This window comes from Oryctolagus cuniculus, chromosome 7 (assembly GCF_964237555.1).
Source record: "Oryctolagus cuniculus chromosome 7, mOryCun1.1, whole genome shotgun sequence".
Taxonomy (NCBI): Eukaryota; Metazoa; Chordata; class Mammalia; order Lagomorpha; family Leporidae; genus Oryctolagus; species Oryctolagus cuniculus.
The window spans coordinates 62,641,814-62,663,450 of NC_091438.1; the positions used below are offsets into that span (position 1 = coordinate 62,641,814).

The window sequence follows — 21,637 nt, forward strand, 5'->3', positions numbered from 1 at the left end:
GGGTTGCTACATTTAGAATCATAGCCTAAATTAAACAGTGCCATTTTTGATCACTGCCATTGGCTAAAACTTATTACATGGCTTCAGTCATAAAGGAAGCTGGACAATGTAGTGGACCATGTGGACTGTTTGGTGGGCATTGCTGTCTCTGCCAGCTTTATTTCTACTCATAGGTTATATGCACCTTTAATTTGGAAAGCATGTTTCTCATCTTTTGTATCCATCCCTTAGTACTGTGAAAAAGAAAGGACACTTCATTTCAGTTATCACTTTTTTTCCCAAAGTAGGAATATTTGAACCCAAATACAATCTTTAGTGATGTTCTAGAATATGGCAAAATATTAATCATTAAGCATTTGAAATATCTCTTAGGCCTTTTTTTAATGGAAGAGCCTTTGGATGTTATCCTTTTCAGGTTCAGAAATCTTTTATATTTCAGGATCTATATCCCTTATATCTATGTAGTCTTCATTCATCCTGGACAAGGTAATTACATGGCAAAAATGCAGCACATTTCAGAGTGAAGTCATTCATTCACTCTAATAGGTGACTGACATATTAACTTAAGTGAAAGATGTGCTAAGTTTATTAAAAGACAATGCAACTTGAAAACAAAAATGTGAAGATAGGAGATGTCCTTGTGTCTTACCATTTGAGGATTTGCCTGGGTTTAAAGGACAGGCAGTTCCACTCTTTTTCACTGAACTTGAGTTGACTCACATTCACCATGGCAACCTCAATGATCAACATGTACACGGGCTCTGAAGTGTATGCCAGAAGTTTCTAATGTTAATAATGAATAGTATGAACTCAGTTATATTAAGCCCTCTCAACAAGTTACTGCAAAGCTGGTGTAACTCTAGGGTGGCATTTCTTTCTCAGAGTACACTACCCTAAAATTTAAACCTAGGCTGCAAACTTTGGGGATGTTTATGGTTTTTTTCCCACTCTAATATAGATGACTAAGCCCTTCCAGTCCCCTTGTTACCATGACATTGATCAATATAGCTTGCTTTGCATCTTCTCAGTTTGAACAAAGAAAGTAACTTCGGAAGGCAAATACTGCTGCGGCAGACTTGGTTTGTGCATCTTTTGTTTTAGTGGGAATGCAAGCCTCAGCTGCTCTAATATTTAACCGAGGCAGATCCCCATTTGCTTATCTGTTTAATCGCTCTTTTATCTAGGCCAGCGGCTGCTCCTGCTGCTGCAATAGCCACCCCTAATTGGAATCCTAGTGGTTTAAACCTGCAGCATTGCTATGTAGAATTTGCACCCAAAATTTGCCTCTAGAAAGGACTCTTTTATATGTAGTATTGCCTATTTTAGCACAAGAGACAGGTTTTTAGAATACAATTTTATTTCATCCTCTGCCACTAGACATTTTGGCACATTACTATTTTGTGAATTGAGGCTTGATCATTGATTTCATAACCAAAAATTGACTTTGGTTTTGCCTGATATTGCTTAAAACCTTTTGTAAAAATTGAACTTTTTAACTCATCAAGACAATTTTATATTCAAGAGTGGTTATTTTCTTTCCATTTAACTATTTGGGTCAGTTTAATGATACATTAATAATTATTGAAATGAATTGGAAACTATTATATGGTTGGATTCCTGTTAGAGCTTCTGAAAAGACTTGAAATCAGTTTCTTTCCCAGTATTATTTATGGCTTGTGTTTTTCTGTATGGTTTTTTTCTTTTAAAAACTTTTTTAGGTCTGAGTGGTGAGCATGGAATTTGTACATCTTTCCCCCAAACTGGATCAATTCAGCTGTCTTTTAGTTTTAGTGTTTCACAAAAATAGCTTGTAAACCATGATGGTGAGACTCTTCCAAAACTGTCTTGGTATTTACTTTTCTGTAGCCCCTTTTGAGACAAACGGACTTACTGAACATTGATTTGTTTAGTCGTAAGTAATAAAACTTCAGATAAGAGACAGATAAAATTGTGTAGTAAAGGGTGAACAAAGAGCCACTTGCATTGAAAAAAAAACAAATATAGCAGAAGAGAATTTTATATTTAAACTAGTGAATCGTAGTATGAGAGTCTAAACCTCAGTGAAAGTCATTTCTCATACACAAACATGCACAGGGAGCTGTGTGCAGGCCATGAAGAGGTAGTGCTGCAAGGGCTCCACACACCTCAGTCACACCACTTCCCCGAATCCCATTTAACCCGTTGGGACATGATGAAAGAATGCGAGGTATAAACGCCCTGAGGGCCTGCGAGTCACCATCTGGAAAGGGTCTTGAAAGGGTAAGAACGTTTTATAGTTTGATCAATAGCAGCCTGAGAAGCAGGCGGCAGCATAAAGACAAATCGAAGATTAAAAACTTTTGGAAACTTGAAAAACTGTATTACTATCTTAAGAAGACTCCCAGGAGAGAAAGAGAAGGAAAGAGAGAAAGAGACATTTTCATCAGGTCTCACCCAGCAACCCTTCTCCTAGGTCAGATTCAACCATAGAAGTGTTAATGATATCAGCTCTTATTATCCCAGTCCTAATGCAGAACTGTGGCACATGGAGTTTTCTGGAGCTCTACTTCATTCCATACTACGTTTGGGTACATACCAAGAGGCAGTCAAGGATTGGGTTACAGATTTCATGATTAGAGCAACTTTTCCATAGGATACTTAATAGAAAAAGGATCTCTTTCTGTTTTTTTTTTTTTTTTAAGCCAGAATGATCTTTTACTTTTTAAAAATATGAAATACTATATCCCTCTCTCTCTCATTACCATCAGTGTACATTAACAAGCTACTGCATCAGGGCTGGCATTGTGTTGCACTGGGTTAAGCTGCTGCCTGCAATGCCAACATGCCATATGCCACCAGTTCAAGTTTTGCCTGCCTCAATTCTGATGCAGCTCCCTGCTAATGTTCCTAGAAAAGCAGCAGGGGATGGCTGGCATGCTTGGGGACCCTGTCACCCATATGGGAGGCTTGGATCAAGTATGAGGCTCCTAACTTTGGCCTGGCCCAACCATTGCTGTTGTTCCCATTTAAGGAGTGAACCAGTGCATGGAAGATCTTTCTCTTTGTCCCTCCTTCTCTTTGAAACTCTGCCTTTTAAATAAATAAATTAATGTTAAAAACTAATAAGCTGTTGTATTAATGTGGTTATGAGAATGTAGGTTATGTCTGTAAAAGAAGCCATTTAGTGGAATGACCTTCATTCCAAGTACAGAAATAGAAGTTAAGGAGCCTGGCTTAGGGTGTTTTCATTCAAAGCAAATCCTAAGAATTTTTGCCACCCTTTTGGCTTTTGCCCTGCCCTCAGAATCCTTAGAATGCTTCCATGAGGTGTGACTACATAGAAGCCCAGATGTACGAGAGCTGCTCCTTAAACAGCAGAGTCAGCATGAGCAGAGTAGGATGCTAACGGCTTCGTGTCAAGTCCGCTTTCAGTGGCTGTCCTGGGTGATGGGGTGGATGGGAAGAAGGAGTAAAGCCAGGAAAGCGGAGAGAGTGGTCCCGCTTAGAAATGCATCCAGCAAAAAGCCCCTTTTCCCATTTTCTCGTGTGGGTTACACAGGGGCGGCTTTGTGCAGACATCCAGTCAGAAATATGGGATTAGCTCATAGTCTTGGTGAGACTCCCACAGAGGAAAGCAGGAGACAATGAGGATGTGGAGAAATAAAGGAGGGAGAGCAGAGGAAGGGGCTCTGTCCTGGCTAGGCTGTCCCTCACTTGGTGCCAGTCCTCTGGGCCTCAGGTCCCTGTGTGTTCTGTGATAACCTCTCTTTCATGTTGAGAGCTAGCCAGCTTGCAGCCCTGACTTGAGCAACAAGGTATCAAGAGCCTGTAAGGGAAGGTCTTCTGTTTCTAGATGTGTTCCCCAAGTGACAAGGCACAGGTGTCTGCACAGGGGCATGGCCACCCTAAACACTGTCGTTTCCTCTTCCCGAGGAGAGCCCAGAGGACTTCCATGGGGCCTGATCTGACACTGCTGTCACATGGAGCTGTCACAGGTTTTATACCATGAATAATACATTTATTTTACTAGAAAGAGAGAGAGAGAGGGAGGGAGGGAGAGGAAGATATCTTTCTATATGCCTGTAACACCTGGAGCTGGACCAGGCTGACACCAGGAGCCCGGAACTCCATCTGGGTTTCCCACGTGAGTGGCATGAACTCAAGCCCCTGGGCCACCCTCCTCTGCCTTCCCAGGTGCCTCAGCAGGGAGCCCGGTTGGGAGCGGAATAACCAGGACTCAAACCAGCACTCCAATATGGGATGCCGGGGTTACAAGTGGTAGCTTAGCCCACTGCACCCAAACACTGGCTCCCACAAATAATACTTGTTGGGAAAGGCCTATTTCACAAGGATATGAAATACTTATATGTGAATAATCAGAAAAGATGCTGCATTTGAAGTGAAATTAAGGTGCACGCTTATGGAGTTGGGAGCACTGAAACATGGAAGATCTGAGGGTTCCCCACCTCAGAATCCTGTGGAAGTGTTATAAAGCTTTCCTCTGTCTCCTTGAATAGAGGACTTGGAGGCCTCCTGCAGTCTCTGATCCTCAGCTCAGGATCGCATTCTGCCTCTCCAGTAGGAGAAGCAAGTAGTTTAGGGCTATCCAAGCAAATAGGTCTTTCTGGGGAAACCAGAGAAACAGGTACCACAGCTGCCCTGCTGAGAACCCAAGTTCACCTCACCTGGGTTCAGAGGCTGGGCCAGCCCAGTGCTGCTTTATAGACCTTCTTCCCAAACCAGCCCTCTCTTAGGCAATCTCTTTCCAGCATTTTATCCAGGATTACTTCTTTGTTAAGACTGATTTCAGGCCTAGCAAAGATGCTTTCTTAAGACACAGTTATCTGTGAAAACCAGGGCCATGGGGCTTGAAATTGACAACAGGATACAGAATTCAGCTTTTCTCCAGAAAGGTGACTTTTTGCTCATATATCTTCTGTTTCCATCAATCAGAAGTAGTCCTTTAAAAAACAAACAGTAAAGCAACTCTCTGTTCCATGCCCCAGGCAGTCTTGCTCTGTAAACCCGTCTGGAGCAGCTGGTCCAGTGGCAGGAGTTTTCTCTGCCAGCTCTGGTGGTGGGGCTTAGAGCCGCTGCGAGAAACACGCCACCCAGCTCCCACTTGGGCCTGCCCTGCTCTCCTGATGCCCCCTCCATTGCATCTTCCCCTCTCTGGTCATTCCTGAGAGGTCGCTTTGGATGGGAAAAGTATAGGCAAGGTGATGGTCAGTCTGGCGAAACTGTAATGTGTATTGGTGCTCCTGGCACAGGGACAGGAAGCAGAAACTCTGTCCCCTGGCTTTCCAAGGGCGGCCTGTGCTCTGCTCTTCCTTCTACCTGAAGGTCCCAGGCTTCTTTATAACTGTTAGTGAATGTCAAGAGTTGTATTGTAGGGAAAGATTGTTGTCCCTATTTATAGAAAGGTGAACTAAGGATGAAAGGAAAATTAGCATTGAAATCGAATCCTGACTCAGGGTTTTATTTCCATCTTTAAATCAGACTGTATTCCTCCTAAAATTAAAAACAAGAGTTATAGCCTCTTAATGAAAAAAAAAATTCATATGGAGTATAATGCACTGTGTTAAATTTGCCATTGTTCTATCAATGCACTGCCTTTGTAAATTAGTGTGTTTAGATTCTTAAAGTGAGGTGTGCAGAAAGGTTTGCCTTTAGCTTTCTCTCATGCATATAAACTTAGTGCAAGCCTCTGTTTCAAGGAGCTTTATGCGGTTGAATTGACATTGCTTAATAAACAACTGAAAAAGTTAAGCATAACTGAGAAGTCATTTAGAACTATGAGTCACTTTCCTGACAAGCCAATAAGGTAAGAGAACTTGGGTTGCAAAACAATTACTAGCCCAGCCTGAGGGACCCTGGAAATATATTACAGGTATCAGTTAAGAAAACAAAGCAGTAGTGTTTTACCACACTGCAGAGAACAAGCTAAGGTTGCTAACCAAACAAAATAACTTTACACTGACAATGCCAATTTTCACATTTGTTTCAGAACAAGGGACGCTCAAACCACCAGAGGTAAGATTAACATTTAAAAATTTTCATATAACCTTTGCATTTCAGGTTGTTTGCTAGCTTAAGAAGGTCTGAGCTTCTACAATGCTAAATGTGCCTTTTAAAATGAATAGAGACAGAAATGGAGCTAGCAAGTACTTTTTAATGAAATGCACAAGTTAAATCAGAGGAGTTCTCACAGTTCCTGTTAGGAGATCACAGGTAGAGAGAAAATGAGAATATGGAGTCTAAGGCTGTGTGTGCTGTGGGACATTGAGCGTAGGAAGGGTGGCTTCTCTCCAGGAAGTTGGTAGACGTGTCTTCTGTCATGAAATGTTATGTCGCTGTACGGCATTTGCCGGTACTAAAGATTCCAGCATTGCTCATCTAAGGACATGGTTTCATGTTCCTAGTAGTTATCTGAGCACAAGAAAGAATAATATCATGTCCTATTAATCAAGTCAACATCTGATAACTTTCCCCTTGTTTAATACAGGGTCTGAATTATAGTGGTTCAGAAATATGTGAATAGTGTTACCCACCTTAGAATAAAATTAGCCTAAAAAATACAAAAGAATGAACAAGATGGCAAATTCCCAACAACCATTGCCCTGGTTATCAACCAAAAAATAACAAATTTCATACCTGAACCACCTCCCCAATCCCTTAATACCATGGCGAGAACATGAAAAAATACCATAGTAGAGAAAATTAAAATATGAAATGTGTGTGCTTAGTAATGTGAACCAAAAGTACAGTAATCTGAGAATTTCAGAATAATGATAAAACTGTTTACCAATTTAGTATAATTTAGTACGTAACATTTATCTGTCTTTAAAAGTGGTGTCATATTAATGTTTCTAGTAAGCTAGCATTTAGATAGTTGGTTGAAAATGAAAAATATAACAAAATATAACAAAATGCCATGTGAGGCACTTGTTTCTCCTTTTTTTGCACGGATATACAGTTGGTGTATGGAGGGTATCACGAGTGTTATATGAAGAAGTTCATATTATATTCAGCTATTCAGTAAATCCATTGACTAATATCATAGAAACTAGATGGTGACCAAGGAATGCATAACATTATTGTTTTTTAAAAAATAGGTCTTACAGGTTCTTTTAGGGCTAAAATAAATTTATTTTAGTATTTCATTTATATATAAATTTTTGTCAGAGCTATCAAAGTGTTTTTTAGCAGTGTCCTTGATCTTGTAAAACAGCTTTCGTGTGCTCTCCTGCACTGTTTCTTGGTTATTGAGACAGATACCTTGTCGAGCTCTGAACTCTAACTCAGTGTTACTGAATATTTATCCTGTTAGATGTGTATATTATTTTTTCTAAGTAAGATTACTTCATTTCATTTTAATCAAGTAACATGAAGTGGGTGTATTTACAGAAAAGGGTGGTAATAAGAAGTGGCTAATAATTTTCACGATATTAAATAGTTCACACACATTTTATGCTTAAAAAGTGCATGTAAATCTCTTATGAAACGAATTAATTTTCACATTTTTTAAATGCCGCATCAGTTTTTTAATGACTTGCTTAATTTTCAAGTATAATAAGTGTAATTTTTATTTAACATGTGACTGTGCTAATAATCTCTACTAGATGGAGAAAGATAGCAAAGTCTTATACGGCCAGTATGCTAAGGAAACTTTAGTTCCGTTGAAGGCGGAAGTGTAGTAAGAGAACATTAAGGAGCATCTCTGTCCACTGCCCATACCAGAAGTGTCCCTCTTGAAGGCAGACATTCAGGTGATGTGCGAGTTAGCTTGGTGAACTCTGTGAGTTTCTTCTTTCCCCTCTTGACCACCGTCTTTTTCTTCAGGAGCTGATTTATAGTCCCCAGGTATTTCCCTTTTAGTAACTATGATTGTGATTTTTTTTTTTTTTAATCTTTAGTTGTATGTTTGATTCTCAAGGTAGGTTCAGCTGTCCATAACCACAGGTCCTGGGCCTCCACCAGCACACCCAAGGTATATGATACCTTGGGTATTATATCTCTTTAGCAACTTTGAATTCATTCCTTAACACAGGCTAGAGCAGGTAGAAGGAGCAAAGCTGGCTTATTTGTCTAGTTGGGAAAATCAACAGAGAATTCACTTAATCCCCACAGAGGCAAGAAGAGAGACAGAGATTTGTGGATGATAAAGGTATTTTTTGTTCTTTTAGAGAAAGACAAGTTAATAGATAATGAAGCAAGAAGTAACTATTAATTCCTTATAAAGTTAGGTTTGGTGTTTTCCTGCCTTCTAGTTAGATCAAAGGAATTGAGAGGCCCTGAACGTGGATTCTCATGGTCACTGAGTTGTAGTTCAGAGCTCCAGAGATGGCATACATGTGTCCTCCTCTCCTCCCTCCCCCTGCTGGGCCAATGGCCTGTTCAGCTCTGTCGTAGGCCTTAGCATGTAGCTGTCAAGGGGAGTAGGAATAGGGGTGATAGAATGACAATTGAAGTTTATGTTTTAAAATTGTTTAAAACATATTCCAAATTTTTGCAATATAAAATACTTCTTAGGTTATTTTAAACAATAGTAAATCTCTAACTACCCAAACGAACACTGTCTAAGTAACCTAAGTTATTTAAAAAATATATATATATATATATTCTGTACACCAGATCAGAGTTCATTTTCCAACCTATCCATCCTGTAGAAAAGTTTCTCTTTTCAGGTGACTAATTTTCAGTGATTTTTTTCAGACGAAAGAACCTAAAACAAGACATAGATTTAGTAGAAGAATTTATCCTTCGTTTGAATTTAAGCATTCAAAATGCATAAAGTTACTAATGATCATAATAAACTGTCGCTTAATAATGCTTCCCATGTGGCAGCTACTTTTCTAAGCACTTCATATAAATGGTTTAATTCTTATCACAAACCCCTAGGAAGTATTATTATCATTCCCAATTTGTAGATGAGAAAACTGAGGTACAGACGTGTGAGATGCTCACAGTCAAGCAATGCCAGGTGGTAGTATTTGCATTTGAACTTTGCTAGTCTTGTTCTAGAATCTGTTCTTACAATAATCACATTTTTGGTGCTTATCTTAATGCTAAATTAAAGAAAATATAGAGGTGTTCTTGAACACAGTTCTCCTTTTCATGTTTTAAATGAGTAGTGTCTCCATACGCTTGTCAGGGGATTCTAGCAATCAGACCAAAAGGCTGACTGCTTTCCTTGCCTTCCAAGCACTTTAAGAGTGGAAGGTGTCAGATGAGCAGAGAGACAGCTTCTATGGTATGGTAAGGTGGTGGTGGGAGATGTAGGGAGCAGCATCCATGTACCCATCTCAGGTATTTTCCTGTTGAAAATATTCTCAGTTGTGTGATCTTCTTTGTATCAAAAGCTCTGGGATTTTTCTATAAAATTTCAGGGAGACCAGAGTTTTTCTCTGCAGGTGGTTTCCTTTCATGTTAATGGACCTGAACCTGCAGCTCCTCATGCTTCCCCTCTCCAGGCCTTGGCCACCAAGAAGCCCTAAGCACCATTTCCCTCTCCCTCACAGCAACTCTTGTTGATAGTTTCCAGTCCAGGTATCCATCTCACTCCACATGGCTGCAATGGCCATTTTAACAATCCTATTCATCTTTTTATAAATCCAGTTTGGAAATAGTTGGGGGAAAAAACAAAAATCATGTTTTCAAAAATTCCTCTAGTTTGCTTTCACCAGAGATCCTGAGAGTCTGCAGGATATGATTGGAGGCCGAAAGCCTCCAGCTCAGCCATTTACTCTGGGTATGAAAGCTGCAGCAGCAGAGTCCCTGAGAACCATCTGTGGATAACGTGGGGTGGATAACGTGTGTTAGGCAAAGCCAAGTGTGCTGAATGAAACCAAGTCTCCATATACAGGTGCAGACCCCTACACATAAAAAGAAACACACTCTTGCAAAAATCTGAATTATATCATAGTCATAGAGTCAGCCTTTCATCCATTTGTATTATACAATGTGAAATTCAAGTCCTTAATTAGTGAGATTACCAGAGTGCTGAGGTGGGAATGAACCTCATGTGTGTGAAATCCAATGTGTAACAATGCATTTCCAAAGATTTAAAGTCTCTTGTATCTTGTATCTCTTTTGTAATTCTTCTGTAATGCACAGTGTTTCTTATGGACTTCTTTTCTGTATTAAAGTTTCACTTTTCTATGGTTCACAAGCTGTGTTTCTGTTTTGCTTTGTCAAAGTATTCAGAAACAACTGGTTCATAATTAAAACACCATTATCATTTCAATGTTGGCTAAAATCAGGGCTTCAGATGTTAGTTTTGAGGCCGTATCCTTTTTTCAGTCTCTGGTCCATCTAGCCCCACAAATAGCTGAGTTTGAGTTTTTCGAGATGAGTTGAAGGCTGTTGCTCGTATATCATTGCTGGGAATGTTTTCCAACCAAGAACAGTGGTCTGAGCTGTGTTTGTTCCTGTAGTCACAGGTACTTAAAAAAGTGAAGTCATGATATCTGGAGTTGGTAAACAAAAAGATTTCTTTGTCTTAGTGTTGTATCAACAACTTATCAAATGTAATGGCATTCATGTGGAGGATCAATTAGAAAAACAAAAAGTTAAATTATGAAAATGAATATTAAAAACCCATTTTGATCAAATTTAGTCATGCTTTTAGTTGGAAAAAGTGCAGCATTCCTTCCAAAGTATTAGAAGTTATAAAATTTAGTATTACCCAATCACTAATATGTCTTTATTTTGTTTTGTATTACTTTTTTTTTTTTTTTTTTTTTTTTTTTTCACAGAAACGGACCAATGGACTCCGGAGAACTTCCAGACAGGTGGATCCAGGTGTGTTGCTGATTATATACCCTATGATCATGACTGTAGTTATGCCCACATTCCATACCTGAGTGCCTTGGGTTGATGCCAGCCTCCAGCTTTTGACTCCAGCTTTCTGCTAGTGCAGACTCTTGCAGGCAGTAGTAATGGCTAAAGTGATTTAGTTCCTGAAAGTACATGGAAAGTGTTACAGAAGGCATATTGTTGACCTTTGTTCTTACAGTTTGGTGTATACTGTGAGACCAGAAAGCTGCAGTCTAAAGTGTAAATCATTCACAGGATGAGTAAGCTGCATACAGTACCACACTTTTCTACAATCAGCAGCTGGCTATTTGCTTTCTGAACAGCCTCAGGGTGCCTGGTGAATGCTAACATACCCAGCACCCCTTCCCTGCTCCATCCTAAGTCTGGTAAGAAAATCAACTAGCAAGCTGGCACTTCAAGGTTAACATTTTCTAGGGGAGTAGGAGAAAGAATAAACTTTGGGAAAATATCTTGATCCTGTATCTGTGCTGTTTTACAGTAGAAGCATGCTGAACAAGTGCCTTCTCAGGAGACCAATTATTTGCAGAAAATATTCAGTGTTTTCTATTTAACATGGCGAGGTTTGGCCTGCCCTTATTTTAGTATAATTATTTTTTTGTCCATTGAGCAATGCCACCTTCCATAGTTTAATTACCAAATATTTTGTTATATATATGTTCCTATTATTGTGGGTTAAAGGTATTCCCAGCTAAAGGGTTCTAAATGTATGAACTTGATAACAAAGTAAATGGAAGATGAGACGCAGAGTACCCTTGCTGAGAAATAATCTGGATTCTGTCTTTTGTTTTGTTTTCTCATCATAAGCAGTGTTCACCTAGTTGTAAAGTTTAGTTTTCAAAGCATTATAGCTTCTAACTGAAACCACACCCATGGTGGCCATGCCAGTTTATGAGCTATCTGGGGTTTATGGGAGCTTTGTTGCCTCTGGCTAGAAATTGCCTCACTTGTGTTCTGAGATCAGTTTAAATCTTTTAACTATAGAACAAAATTAAGGCTATTAAAAAATAAGGGTCTGGTTTAGTTTTTAATAGTTCTAGCTTTCCCAAGACAATAGTCTCTGCGGAGGACTTTGCAATAATATTTAGAAGAGACTTCCTCTATTCTGTTTAATAGGAGTGTATGGCTATGAATATGAGGGATTTTTTCTTATTTTGTGTGATTTGTAGTATTTTTGTTTCAGAAAATCAACCTCTATAGATGCTATATTTTAAGTGTCTTTTATTTCTCCTATGGGCATTTTTATTTAGTCCATTTCTCTCCAGGGAAATGCATTTCTATATTTTTAGTGTCAGTTGAAACATTTGACTCTTAACAATATATTTTATGGCCAAAGCTTTTTAGAATCCTGTAGATTATTTAAAGGGAGTTGTAATGAACTCATGTTCTAAATACACAAAGCTGACCAGTAATAAATTTATATGCTGTTATCCTAAAGGTGATGGCTTTGTATAAGTACAGCTCTCCTGATATTTCTGTTTGTCTAAAGATTTTAGAACTTCATGAAGAATAAAGTTACAAATAAAAAAGAAACACTGCTATATGTTTTGTCCTTAGACTATATTATGTTTTAATAGGTATAATAAATATTATCAATGTATTTTTAGTTTTTCCACATTTCTAAGCCAAAAAGTCAAAAATAGTTGGTGATCTTGCCTCTTGAAGTGACTGGTGTTGTAACACCTTCTTCTTCCTTTCGCTATTTTTGATGTAGGCTAAAATTATATGATTAGAGCTGGTTGACTTTCCCCTCAAGCTTTTCTGATGCCCAGTTGCTGGGTTTCTCTGTTCAGTTAACCATTGCTTGATGGCCATCTTGTGTTGCTGCTGATGTGACTGTTGTGTAACAGATGATCACAGTTGTGTGGGAGATGTTTCACCCACAGTATTTACACAGGGATCAGTGCAGTTGAAGCTGCATGGACAAAGTGCCTCCAAGGTGTATTAATTGCTGGTAGTACTCTCACTGTCGAAGTGTTTTGATTTTCCTCTAAAGCTTACTTAGTAGACATTTCCAAGACTGAATATGCTGATGGTCTTCTAGAGTCTCAGGGTGGGTTGTAGGAAAAATAAAATTAAGCCATTTCAGAGGCTGGGTATAACCATTTCATAGGGTCTGAATTTCAGAGCCATGGACAAATATAAACTACATATCTTCTCCATAGACCTTTTGTGTCAGAAAGGACTTTGAGGCACAGTTTTGTGGATAGTAGGAGCTTAATTAATCCTGTTACATAGCAGAGTGGGTGTTTGACCCAGTAATTAAGATGTCTACATTCCATACCAGAGTGCCTTGGTTTGATGCCAGCCTCCGTGTGTTGACTCCAGCTTCCTGCTAATACAGCCCTTAGAGGTAGTAGTGATGGCTAAAATAATTGAATCTCTGTCGTGCATTTGTGAGAACTGGATTTTCTACCTGTAGAACCAACCTAGTCCAGCCCTGGCTGTTTTGGGCATTTGGGATGTGAAACAGCAGATGAGAGCACCCTCTCTGTGTGTCTGCCTTGGTATGTCTTTCTCTCTCTCAGATAACACAAGTGTGAGGTTTTTTTTTTTTTAATTTTTCATGTGGATTAATGGTTGTATGCATTGTCTCTCTTGCTTTCTAAATCCATCCTGCTGGTGTCCTCCTGGAACACTGGTGGAATCTGCTGATGGTAGGATGGCTCTGAACCACATTCGCTGGATATGGGACCAGATGTAGCTGTTTGCTTGCAGTTTGGCCTTTGGCACTTTGCCTCCTTTCTCTCTGCTGTGGTTTGCTCATTTGCAAAAGGAATTTCAAAGCAGCATCTGCCTTGAAAAGTTGTTGTGAGCATTGCATGAGTTAATAGATATAAAGCACTTTTGAAAGTGTCCAGTAGGTAGTGAATGCTACATAGTGGCAATTATTATACTAAGTAGTGTGTGTTGCAGCATGTTGTTTAATGCTGAACATTTTATCATATTAAGATCAATAATGTTTACCAGTTATTTATTTGCAAATAAATCCCGAGTTTTATGTTGCATTTCCATTGAGGTTATATAATCACAGTCATATTCAGAATTGCTCTTATTCTCTTCTTTGCAGGCTTCCGTAAGCTTTTGCTTACTCTTACCAGTAGGCACAACCAATGGTGATGGTTGGGAGTTTTCTGGTGAAATTATTAGATTGTGGTTGCAATAAACAAAAACTCCCAAGGCAGAAAGTGTATGTTGTGAAATTCTATTCAAACTCAAGAAAGATGTAAACTGTAGGTTTACATTCTGGGTTGTTAATGTACTTAAAACATTCCCTTTGTTGGGCCTGATTTTTGGCATAGCAGTTAAGATGCCAGTTGGGTCACCTGCATACAATGCCCTAGTGCTTAGGTTCCAGCTTCCTTCTAATGTGCACAATGGGAGGCAGCCGGTGATGGCTCAAGTAATTGAATCCCTGCCACCCACATGGGAGACCTGTATTGGGTTCTGACTTCAGCCTTCAGCCTGCCCCAGTCCTGGCCATTGCAGACGTTTGGAGAGTGAACCAGTGGATGGGAATTCTGTGTGCCGCTCTCTTTGCCTCTGAAGTGAATGAATAAAAATAAAAATAAGAACATTCATTTGGTAAGAGAAAAACTTTTTATTAATAATGGTATTAGTCTTTATACACAATAGTTGCAGATTGCTTTGCTCTGTAGTTTTTCTTGTGCTGTGTGCTAAGAAATTTATCAACTTTTAATCTTGACTGCTTTTATAAAAATAGTAACGTGTTAGATGCAAATTTGGGTGGCTCGTTCGTATTTCTTAAATTTAGCAAGGTATTTTCATGAGTTTGTGCATTTCTTCCTGAGACAGATGTTGGTATCAGGAAAATAGCACTTGTAACAGATCAATTATTTCAGGAACATGAAGGTGCTAGGCCTTTTTCAAGAACATGAGATCATAAATCTCAAGAAAATCTTAGCACTCAAGGTCAGAGTTACCAATTAAATTTTAATACTGAGCTTTAAAATTTCCCTGTTATCTGTGTTAGAAGATGCAAGATGTATATCAGTTTGCATGTGTCAGATCTATATACCAGGGCATGTGTCATTTTTTTCAATTTTAGACAATTGCAAAATTGTCTTTTATTTGTGGATCTCATAGCATCTTATATTTAAGTCCACAGCCACTAGCTTTTAAAATATTCAAACTATTGTTCTGTGCTGTATTGCCTAAAGATTAGATACAGTAGAAATTTTTAGGTAGATTACTGCCTTTCTGATCTGAAGTTTCTTATGTGATTTCTGATAACCTTGAATAGTAAATGGACAGATAACAGTTAAATTGATGAGTTCTTTCTGAGAGTTGGTGCTTTCCATGTGCTCATTGTTAAACTCTTGTTTACAAAGAGATACTTGTGGCTTAGAAATGCTGTCTTGTTCATTAAGGAGGAGATGCCTTAACCTTTTCTTGGTAGTGACATCCTGAAAGATTGTCCCCTTTCAAGTAGGTAGGATTGATATATATCACCATACCTATCTGTTCTTGTCTGAAGAATGGCATTTAAGAAATCTTTCTTTCATGACCAACTTCATATCTTATTTGACATTAACCATAGTGATGTCATTGATTTTAAAACAAGACCCCTCTCCACAAGGAATTTATGTTCTGCCTATGAAAGGAATAGATAAAGGTACAAAGTTTTAATTGCATATATGCATGTGTATAAATGCAAATATAAAACATTTAATATTATGTTTCATATAACTGTTGTGAAATGACATTGTTTTAAAAATAATAGTCTGAAGGCCGGTGCCGCGGCTCACTTGGCTAATCCTCCGCCTGCGGCGCCAGCACCCTGGGTTCTAGTCCCATTTGGGGCGCTGGATTCTGTCCTGGTTGCTCCTCTTCCAGTCCGGCTCTCTGCTGTGGCCTGGGAAGGCAGTGGAGGATGGCCCAAGTTCTTGGGTCCTGCACCTGCAAGGAGGAAGCACCTGGCTCCTGGCTTCAGATTGGCGCAGCACGCTGGCCGTAGCGGCCATTTGGGGAGTGAACCAACAGAAGGAAGACCTTTGTCTCTGTCTCTCTCTCTCACTGTCTAACTCTGCCTGTCAAAAAAAAAAAAAAATAGTAGTCTGATAAACATGTAAAAGATCTATGCATACTAAGTACAAAAAAGCAAAATGAACTGAGAAAAGATAATTGTGGGCTCAAATTGCTCTTAAGCTGAGTTATTTACAGATATTTTCATTAATAAAAATAACATTATTTTGTTGGTTTATTAAATTATAATTTAATACAGTCTAAATAGAATTGTTAGGTTCTTTTACATTTGTTTTTAAATGGAATATCAATTTTCTCCTTAGAGGAATTTTATAATTTAGTCTCCAAATAGAAAAAAGAAAAATAGCAACCTAGTATTTTATTTAAAAGACTGGTATAAAAATACATTTTTCTTTTTTTGTATGAGGGAAGCAAACATATATTTTTGAAAGTTTTAGTAAATGAGCTTTTGTCTATAATAGATAAGTAATAAAGTTCCATAGATTATAATATTTCCATATTAATCAGTGAAACCTATTTCTGTCTTTTCTGTCACCTCCAAAACTAATTTCTCATCACATATAAATCCTAATCTAAATATTGGGAGCATAATTGTAAATGTGTAAAAATGTATTTCACATTGAAAGAAATGAACTTGATAGAAACTGGGACAGTAGAACCCAGTGATTAAGATTCATTGCAGAGAAATGAGAAATGCAAGCTGTGAACGAAGACTGGGGAGCATGCTCTGGATTTTAAAATAGCTGATTTTCCCCCTGGCTTCTATTAAGCTATGAACAGTAAGACTAGTTTTGCACTAAGGCAGTTGATCCCCTTGTAGTTATTTTTGGGGCTACTGTTCTAATTCCCTTTACCATGATAGCAGATTTCTGAAATGAGCATCACAGCCTCTGGCTCGCATCTTTTTTGGTTTGAGGAGGATTTATTTCTCCCTTTCAGGGCTCATTTGGAGTTCACAAAAAGATCTCTACTGCTGCCATCTGGCAGGTCTGTACACGCCGTGCCAAGCCAGTGTTTTCCTAATACTGCTCGGGTACCTTTGGAGTAGAAAGGAAAGGGGGGCGAATATTTGAAAATGTAGATGGGGTGCTTTTAGGTGGAAAACATAGCATCAGTAATGTGACTATTGAGATAACAAAACATTTGGATTGTTATATACAGAGACTACTTCTGGGTCACTAACGTAATTTCTGTTATTACAGTAATTATGTCTTTAGACGATAGTGTGTATCTGTTAAATATTTAGAAAAACATTCTGAAAAGAAAGTCTTAAACCTAGTGAGTTACTTTGAACATTAATCATTGATAGGCCAGCACCGCGGCTCACTAGGCTAATCCTCCACCTAGCGGCGCCGGCATACCGGGTTCTAGTCCCGATCGGGGCACCGGATTCTGTCCCAGTTGCCCCTCTTCCAGGCCAGCTCTCTGCTGTGGCCAGGGAAAGCAGTGGAGGATGGCCCAAGTGCTTGGGCCCTGCACCCCATGGGAGACCAGGATAAGCGCCTGGCTCCTGCCTTCGGATCAGTGCGGTGCGCCTGCCGTAGTGCGCCGTCTGTGGCGGCCATTGGAGGGTGAACGAACGGCAAAAGGAAGACCTTTCACTCTGTCTCTCTCTCTCTCTCACTGTCCACTCTGCCTGTCAAAAACACAAAACAAAAAAAAAATCATTGATAAAAATGGCCCTTCCTTAGAATGTGAAATATAGCTTGGACTACTTCCCTTGCTATCTCTATAGCCATGCTAGTGTAAATTTGCCCATTTTAGAAGAAAAAGAATGTGCCATGTAATGCTAAGTAACATAGAAACTTAAAAAATTTTGTGTGCCTTATATGATGAACAACCTTTGAGAGCCAGGTAACCTTGTTTCAGACTTAGTTTTAAGGTAACATAAATGAAAGAAACCAGCTAGATCAAAACACATTGGCTTTCAATGACAATATTTGATGTAAGTAACATCCAACTGATATAAGGAGAGAGAAATTGATAAAGTAATCCTTAGTAGCATAAATAGTTACATTGATCTGTTTTCTGTTACTCTAAGAATATACCTGAGGTAGCTAAGTTGTGAAGAGACAAAAAGTTCATTTTGTACACAATATCAGGTGGCCCCATTAGTTTGGCCTCTGATGAAGGTAATAGATAGTAGTGGCAGAGCAATATGGAGAAAGGATCACATGGCAAGCGAGGAGTGGCTGGGCACAGGCTCAGGCTTTTACAGCAACCCTGTCATTGGAACTACCTGGCAGTTTCCCCCACCTCCAATGACCAAAGGACATCTACGTACCATACTTAAGTTTCCACACCCTTAGTACCATTAACTTATGACTTTGGAGTTTAAAGTCCTGCATGATTGTGTGTGTGTGTGTGTGCGTGCGTGCGTGCGTGCATGTGTGTGTGGTGGGGTAAATAATATTCCAACCATAGCAACAGTTCATATTCTTATTAATATATAATATATATTCTTATCCATATACAAATGGTGAAGATGGTTCTCAAATTAATTAGAACATTGGAGAGCAGTTTGTAGAATTCTGTCAGGATGACTCATATTGGCAATTAGTATCTTTTAGTATATTGAAATCAAGTTGACTTTTTAAATTTTAATTTGAGAAAAAAAAACATATTACTTTCTCCTCATTTTTTCAAAGATTTACTATCTGGAAGGCAGAGTTATATAGAGTGAGATATAGGGAGAAGCAGAGAGAGATCTTGCATCTGCTGGTTCACTCCCAAATTGTCACAATGGCCAGTGTTGGACCAGGAGCCGGGAATTTTTTGTTTTTGTATTTTTTTTTTTACTGGTCTCCCATGTGGGTGCAGGGGCCCAAGTGGTTGGGCCCTCTTCTACTGTTTTTCCCAAGCCATTAGCAGGCAAATGGATTGGAAGTGGAGCAGCGGGTAGTTGAACTGGCATCCATATAGGATGCTAGCATCACAGGCAGTGGCTTTACCCACTTTAATGCCAGCCTTCTCCTCATTGTTTCTACAGACCATTTTTCTTTTGAGACTGACTTTTTCTAGGTAGGTGTTACAAATACATGGATCTTTTCTCTGTCTTTGAGGGGCTTGGAACTGTTGAAGAGATAAGACATGCAAACATAACATGTTAAATTGGTAATATTTATAGTAGCTGATGAACCAACCAAGTATGTTGTGTAGGTTGTGAATGGTGTAGTTGAGTATCAAGATAGATGAGGGAGAATTCATTGTGGATTGAAGAATGACACAAGACAAGGAGGCAGAATATCTAATGGATACACCAGTAAATGTCAGTTTATAAGAAATAGAGATGTATAAGTGTATACCGTTGTGAGTGTACAAGTTGCCAGTCTGTTGCCAGATTCGAGTCCATTCACTTCTAAATTAGTATATCAGCCAGTAGGTTGACATAAACACATTCCAAACTAGTTTATTTTTTAAAGAGGGAAAGGAGATCAAGGGTCTAGTGACTCAGGTAACCGGAAAGTCTGAAGTGTTTTTGCTTCAAGCAGAATGGATACAGGATCTTGACTGATGCCGTCACAGTTCGGGTTTTCCCTATATCTCAGTTTTCCTTTTTCTCTGTTGACTTCCTATCAGCAGGCACCTCAGGCAAGTTTGTCACATTTAGAGGCGAAGGTGCCCTTTAGTAACTCTCAGTGTACAAGGGTAATTCAAAACTTTCATGGAAAATCTGAATTAAAAGATGTTTATTTGGATGCAAAAAACTTTTGAAATCTAGGCATAGTTTTTTTGAAATACACATTTTCCACATTATCTCATATATGCATGGATTTCATAGCTAGTGAACCCATAGAAAATTAGAATACCCTTTTCCAAGTAAATCTAGCAAAAATCCCGAAGAGGGCTTTGATTAGCCCAGCATAGCCCCTGTGCTCATCTCTGAAGCAGTTGCTGCAGCCAGGGCATCCCAGGATTGGTCAACCTGGCTTCTGTGCCCACTTTCAAGATGGGGCATGAAGCTGACCTAGCCTGTCCCACAGGCTTTATTTTCTGTAAATTCTGTCAGAATAGGGAAGGACAACAGAGGAGTGTGGTTTGACATTTCAGCTGTTTATCCTTGAGCACACCGGGACTGTGTTTTCCACCTCTCCTATCTTGTCTTTTTTCTGCTTGCAGGCTCTTCTGTTTGTTTTCTAGTATCAGAAGAGGTAACGCTGGAGTAATATACCTAAAACAGGGACTGGAGCTTCCCAACAAAGGCCCGCTCCACCTAGTAACGGTTTTCTTACCACACATTTGATCTCCTTGAAACTGTTGTTGCACCAAAAACATGAAGTTGATGGCCTGCTCTGAATGCAGCTGCTGTGTTTCTAGGAAGAGAGAACTCCCTTGTTCTATTTCTCATTCACATTACTGCGTGTTGGTCCCCGTCACATTGGAGAGCTGAGCAAACAGGACCCCACACAGCAGATCTGGTGGGGACAGGAGGGAGGGAAAGTGTTCTCCCAGCTGCAGGGCTAGTGTGAGAATGCTGGAGAGCCTGAAGCGCAGCCTGCAGGCGTCAACATGGGCCCAGCCTGCCTCTGTGCAATGAAGGAGTCATGAGGAAAGAGAGAGGAACACAGGGCTTAGCTTTGTCTACGTGAATCACTTTAACATCAGCGCTGTGCATGGCCAGGGGCAGTCACGTACAGTAGTTTAGTCTAAGGCGGGGGTGGGGAACCTTTGTTCTCTTTATTCTGCCAAGGGCCATGTGGATATTTATAACATCATTCGCGAGCCATACAAAATTATCAACTGAAAAATTAGCCTGCCATAGATGTACTTGGTTTTGAGTCCTGCCGCGGTTGCCTTGGCGTGGCCAGACCAAATGATTTTGCAGGCCATATAAGGCCCATGGGCCAGACGCTCCCCACCCCTGGGAAGGGCTCTGCAGTGACGTTGACCTGGGTTTGTGTCCTGCCCCTCTACTTATTGGTTGTATAATCTCGGGCAAGTAAACATGTCTTTTCATGTCTAAAATGGGGGTATTCGTAGCCACCACCAGTAATGTCCTCATGAAGATTGAGATGTCAGGTAAGCCATTCATCAACAAACATTGGCACATCCTAAGTTCTCTGTGAATGATGGTGATAATGATTGCTATTAAACATACAAGAACAAATCAAAACACCTGTGTTAGTTTTTTTCTGTTTAGTATGTTACCATACATTTAAAGCCTAAAATAACCCACATTTATTGTCTCTTGTTTCCTATGCGTCAGATAGCTTGGCCTGGCTTAGTTGGGTTCTGTATTTCAAGGTTTCTCATAAAACCTCACTTAAAGTGTTGGCCAGGGCTAGAGCTCATGTGAAGGCTCAGCTTGAACAGAGTCTGCTTCCAAATTCACTGGCATAGATGCTGCAGGGATCTCTTCCATTTGGACTATAGAAATCAGGACCCAGTGCCCGTCACACTGCTCACCAGAGGCTATGTTCCGTTCTTAGCTACGGGGGCAGGCGCCATCACACTGTGGCAGCGAGATGGAAATTAAAATCTCAACACAGGGAATGGGCATTTGGCACAGTGCTTAAAATGGTTCTTGGGACACCCTTGTCCCATGTCCGAGGGCCTGGGCGTGAGTCCTGGCTCTGCTCCTGACTCTGCCTTTCTGCTGATGTCACCCTGGGAGGCAGTAAGTGAAGTACTTGGGGCCCTGCCCCCCACTTAGGAGAGCTGGACTGAGTTCTTGGCTGTTGACTTTGGCCCCAAAATAAATAAAACAAATAAAAAATTTAAAATCTTTTGTAACACAGCCATGGAAGTGCCGTCCCATCATTTGTGCCGTCTTCTATTGGTTAGAGGGATGTGACAGGTCTTCCATGCAGGGAAG

General features: G+C 39.7%; 1 protein-coding gene across 1 annotated transcript in view; it reads left to right on the forward strand.

Moving 5' to 3' along the window:
• VAV3 (vav guanine nucleotide exchange factor 3) overlaps positions 1-21,637 on the forward strand; it is a 411,833-nt gene that overhangs the window by 280,812 nt on the left and 109,384 nt on the right. Inside the window, exons 18-19 of the mRNA XM_002715817.5 lie at positions 5,987-6,012; positions 10,737-10,782. Coding sequence (XP_002715863.2) covers positions 5,987-6,012; positions 10,737-10,782 — 72 coding nt within the window. The remainder of the gene's footprint in view (positions 1-5,986; positions 6,013-10,736; positions 10,783-21,637) is intronic.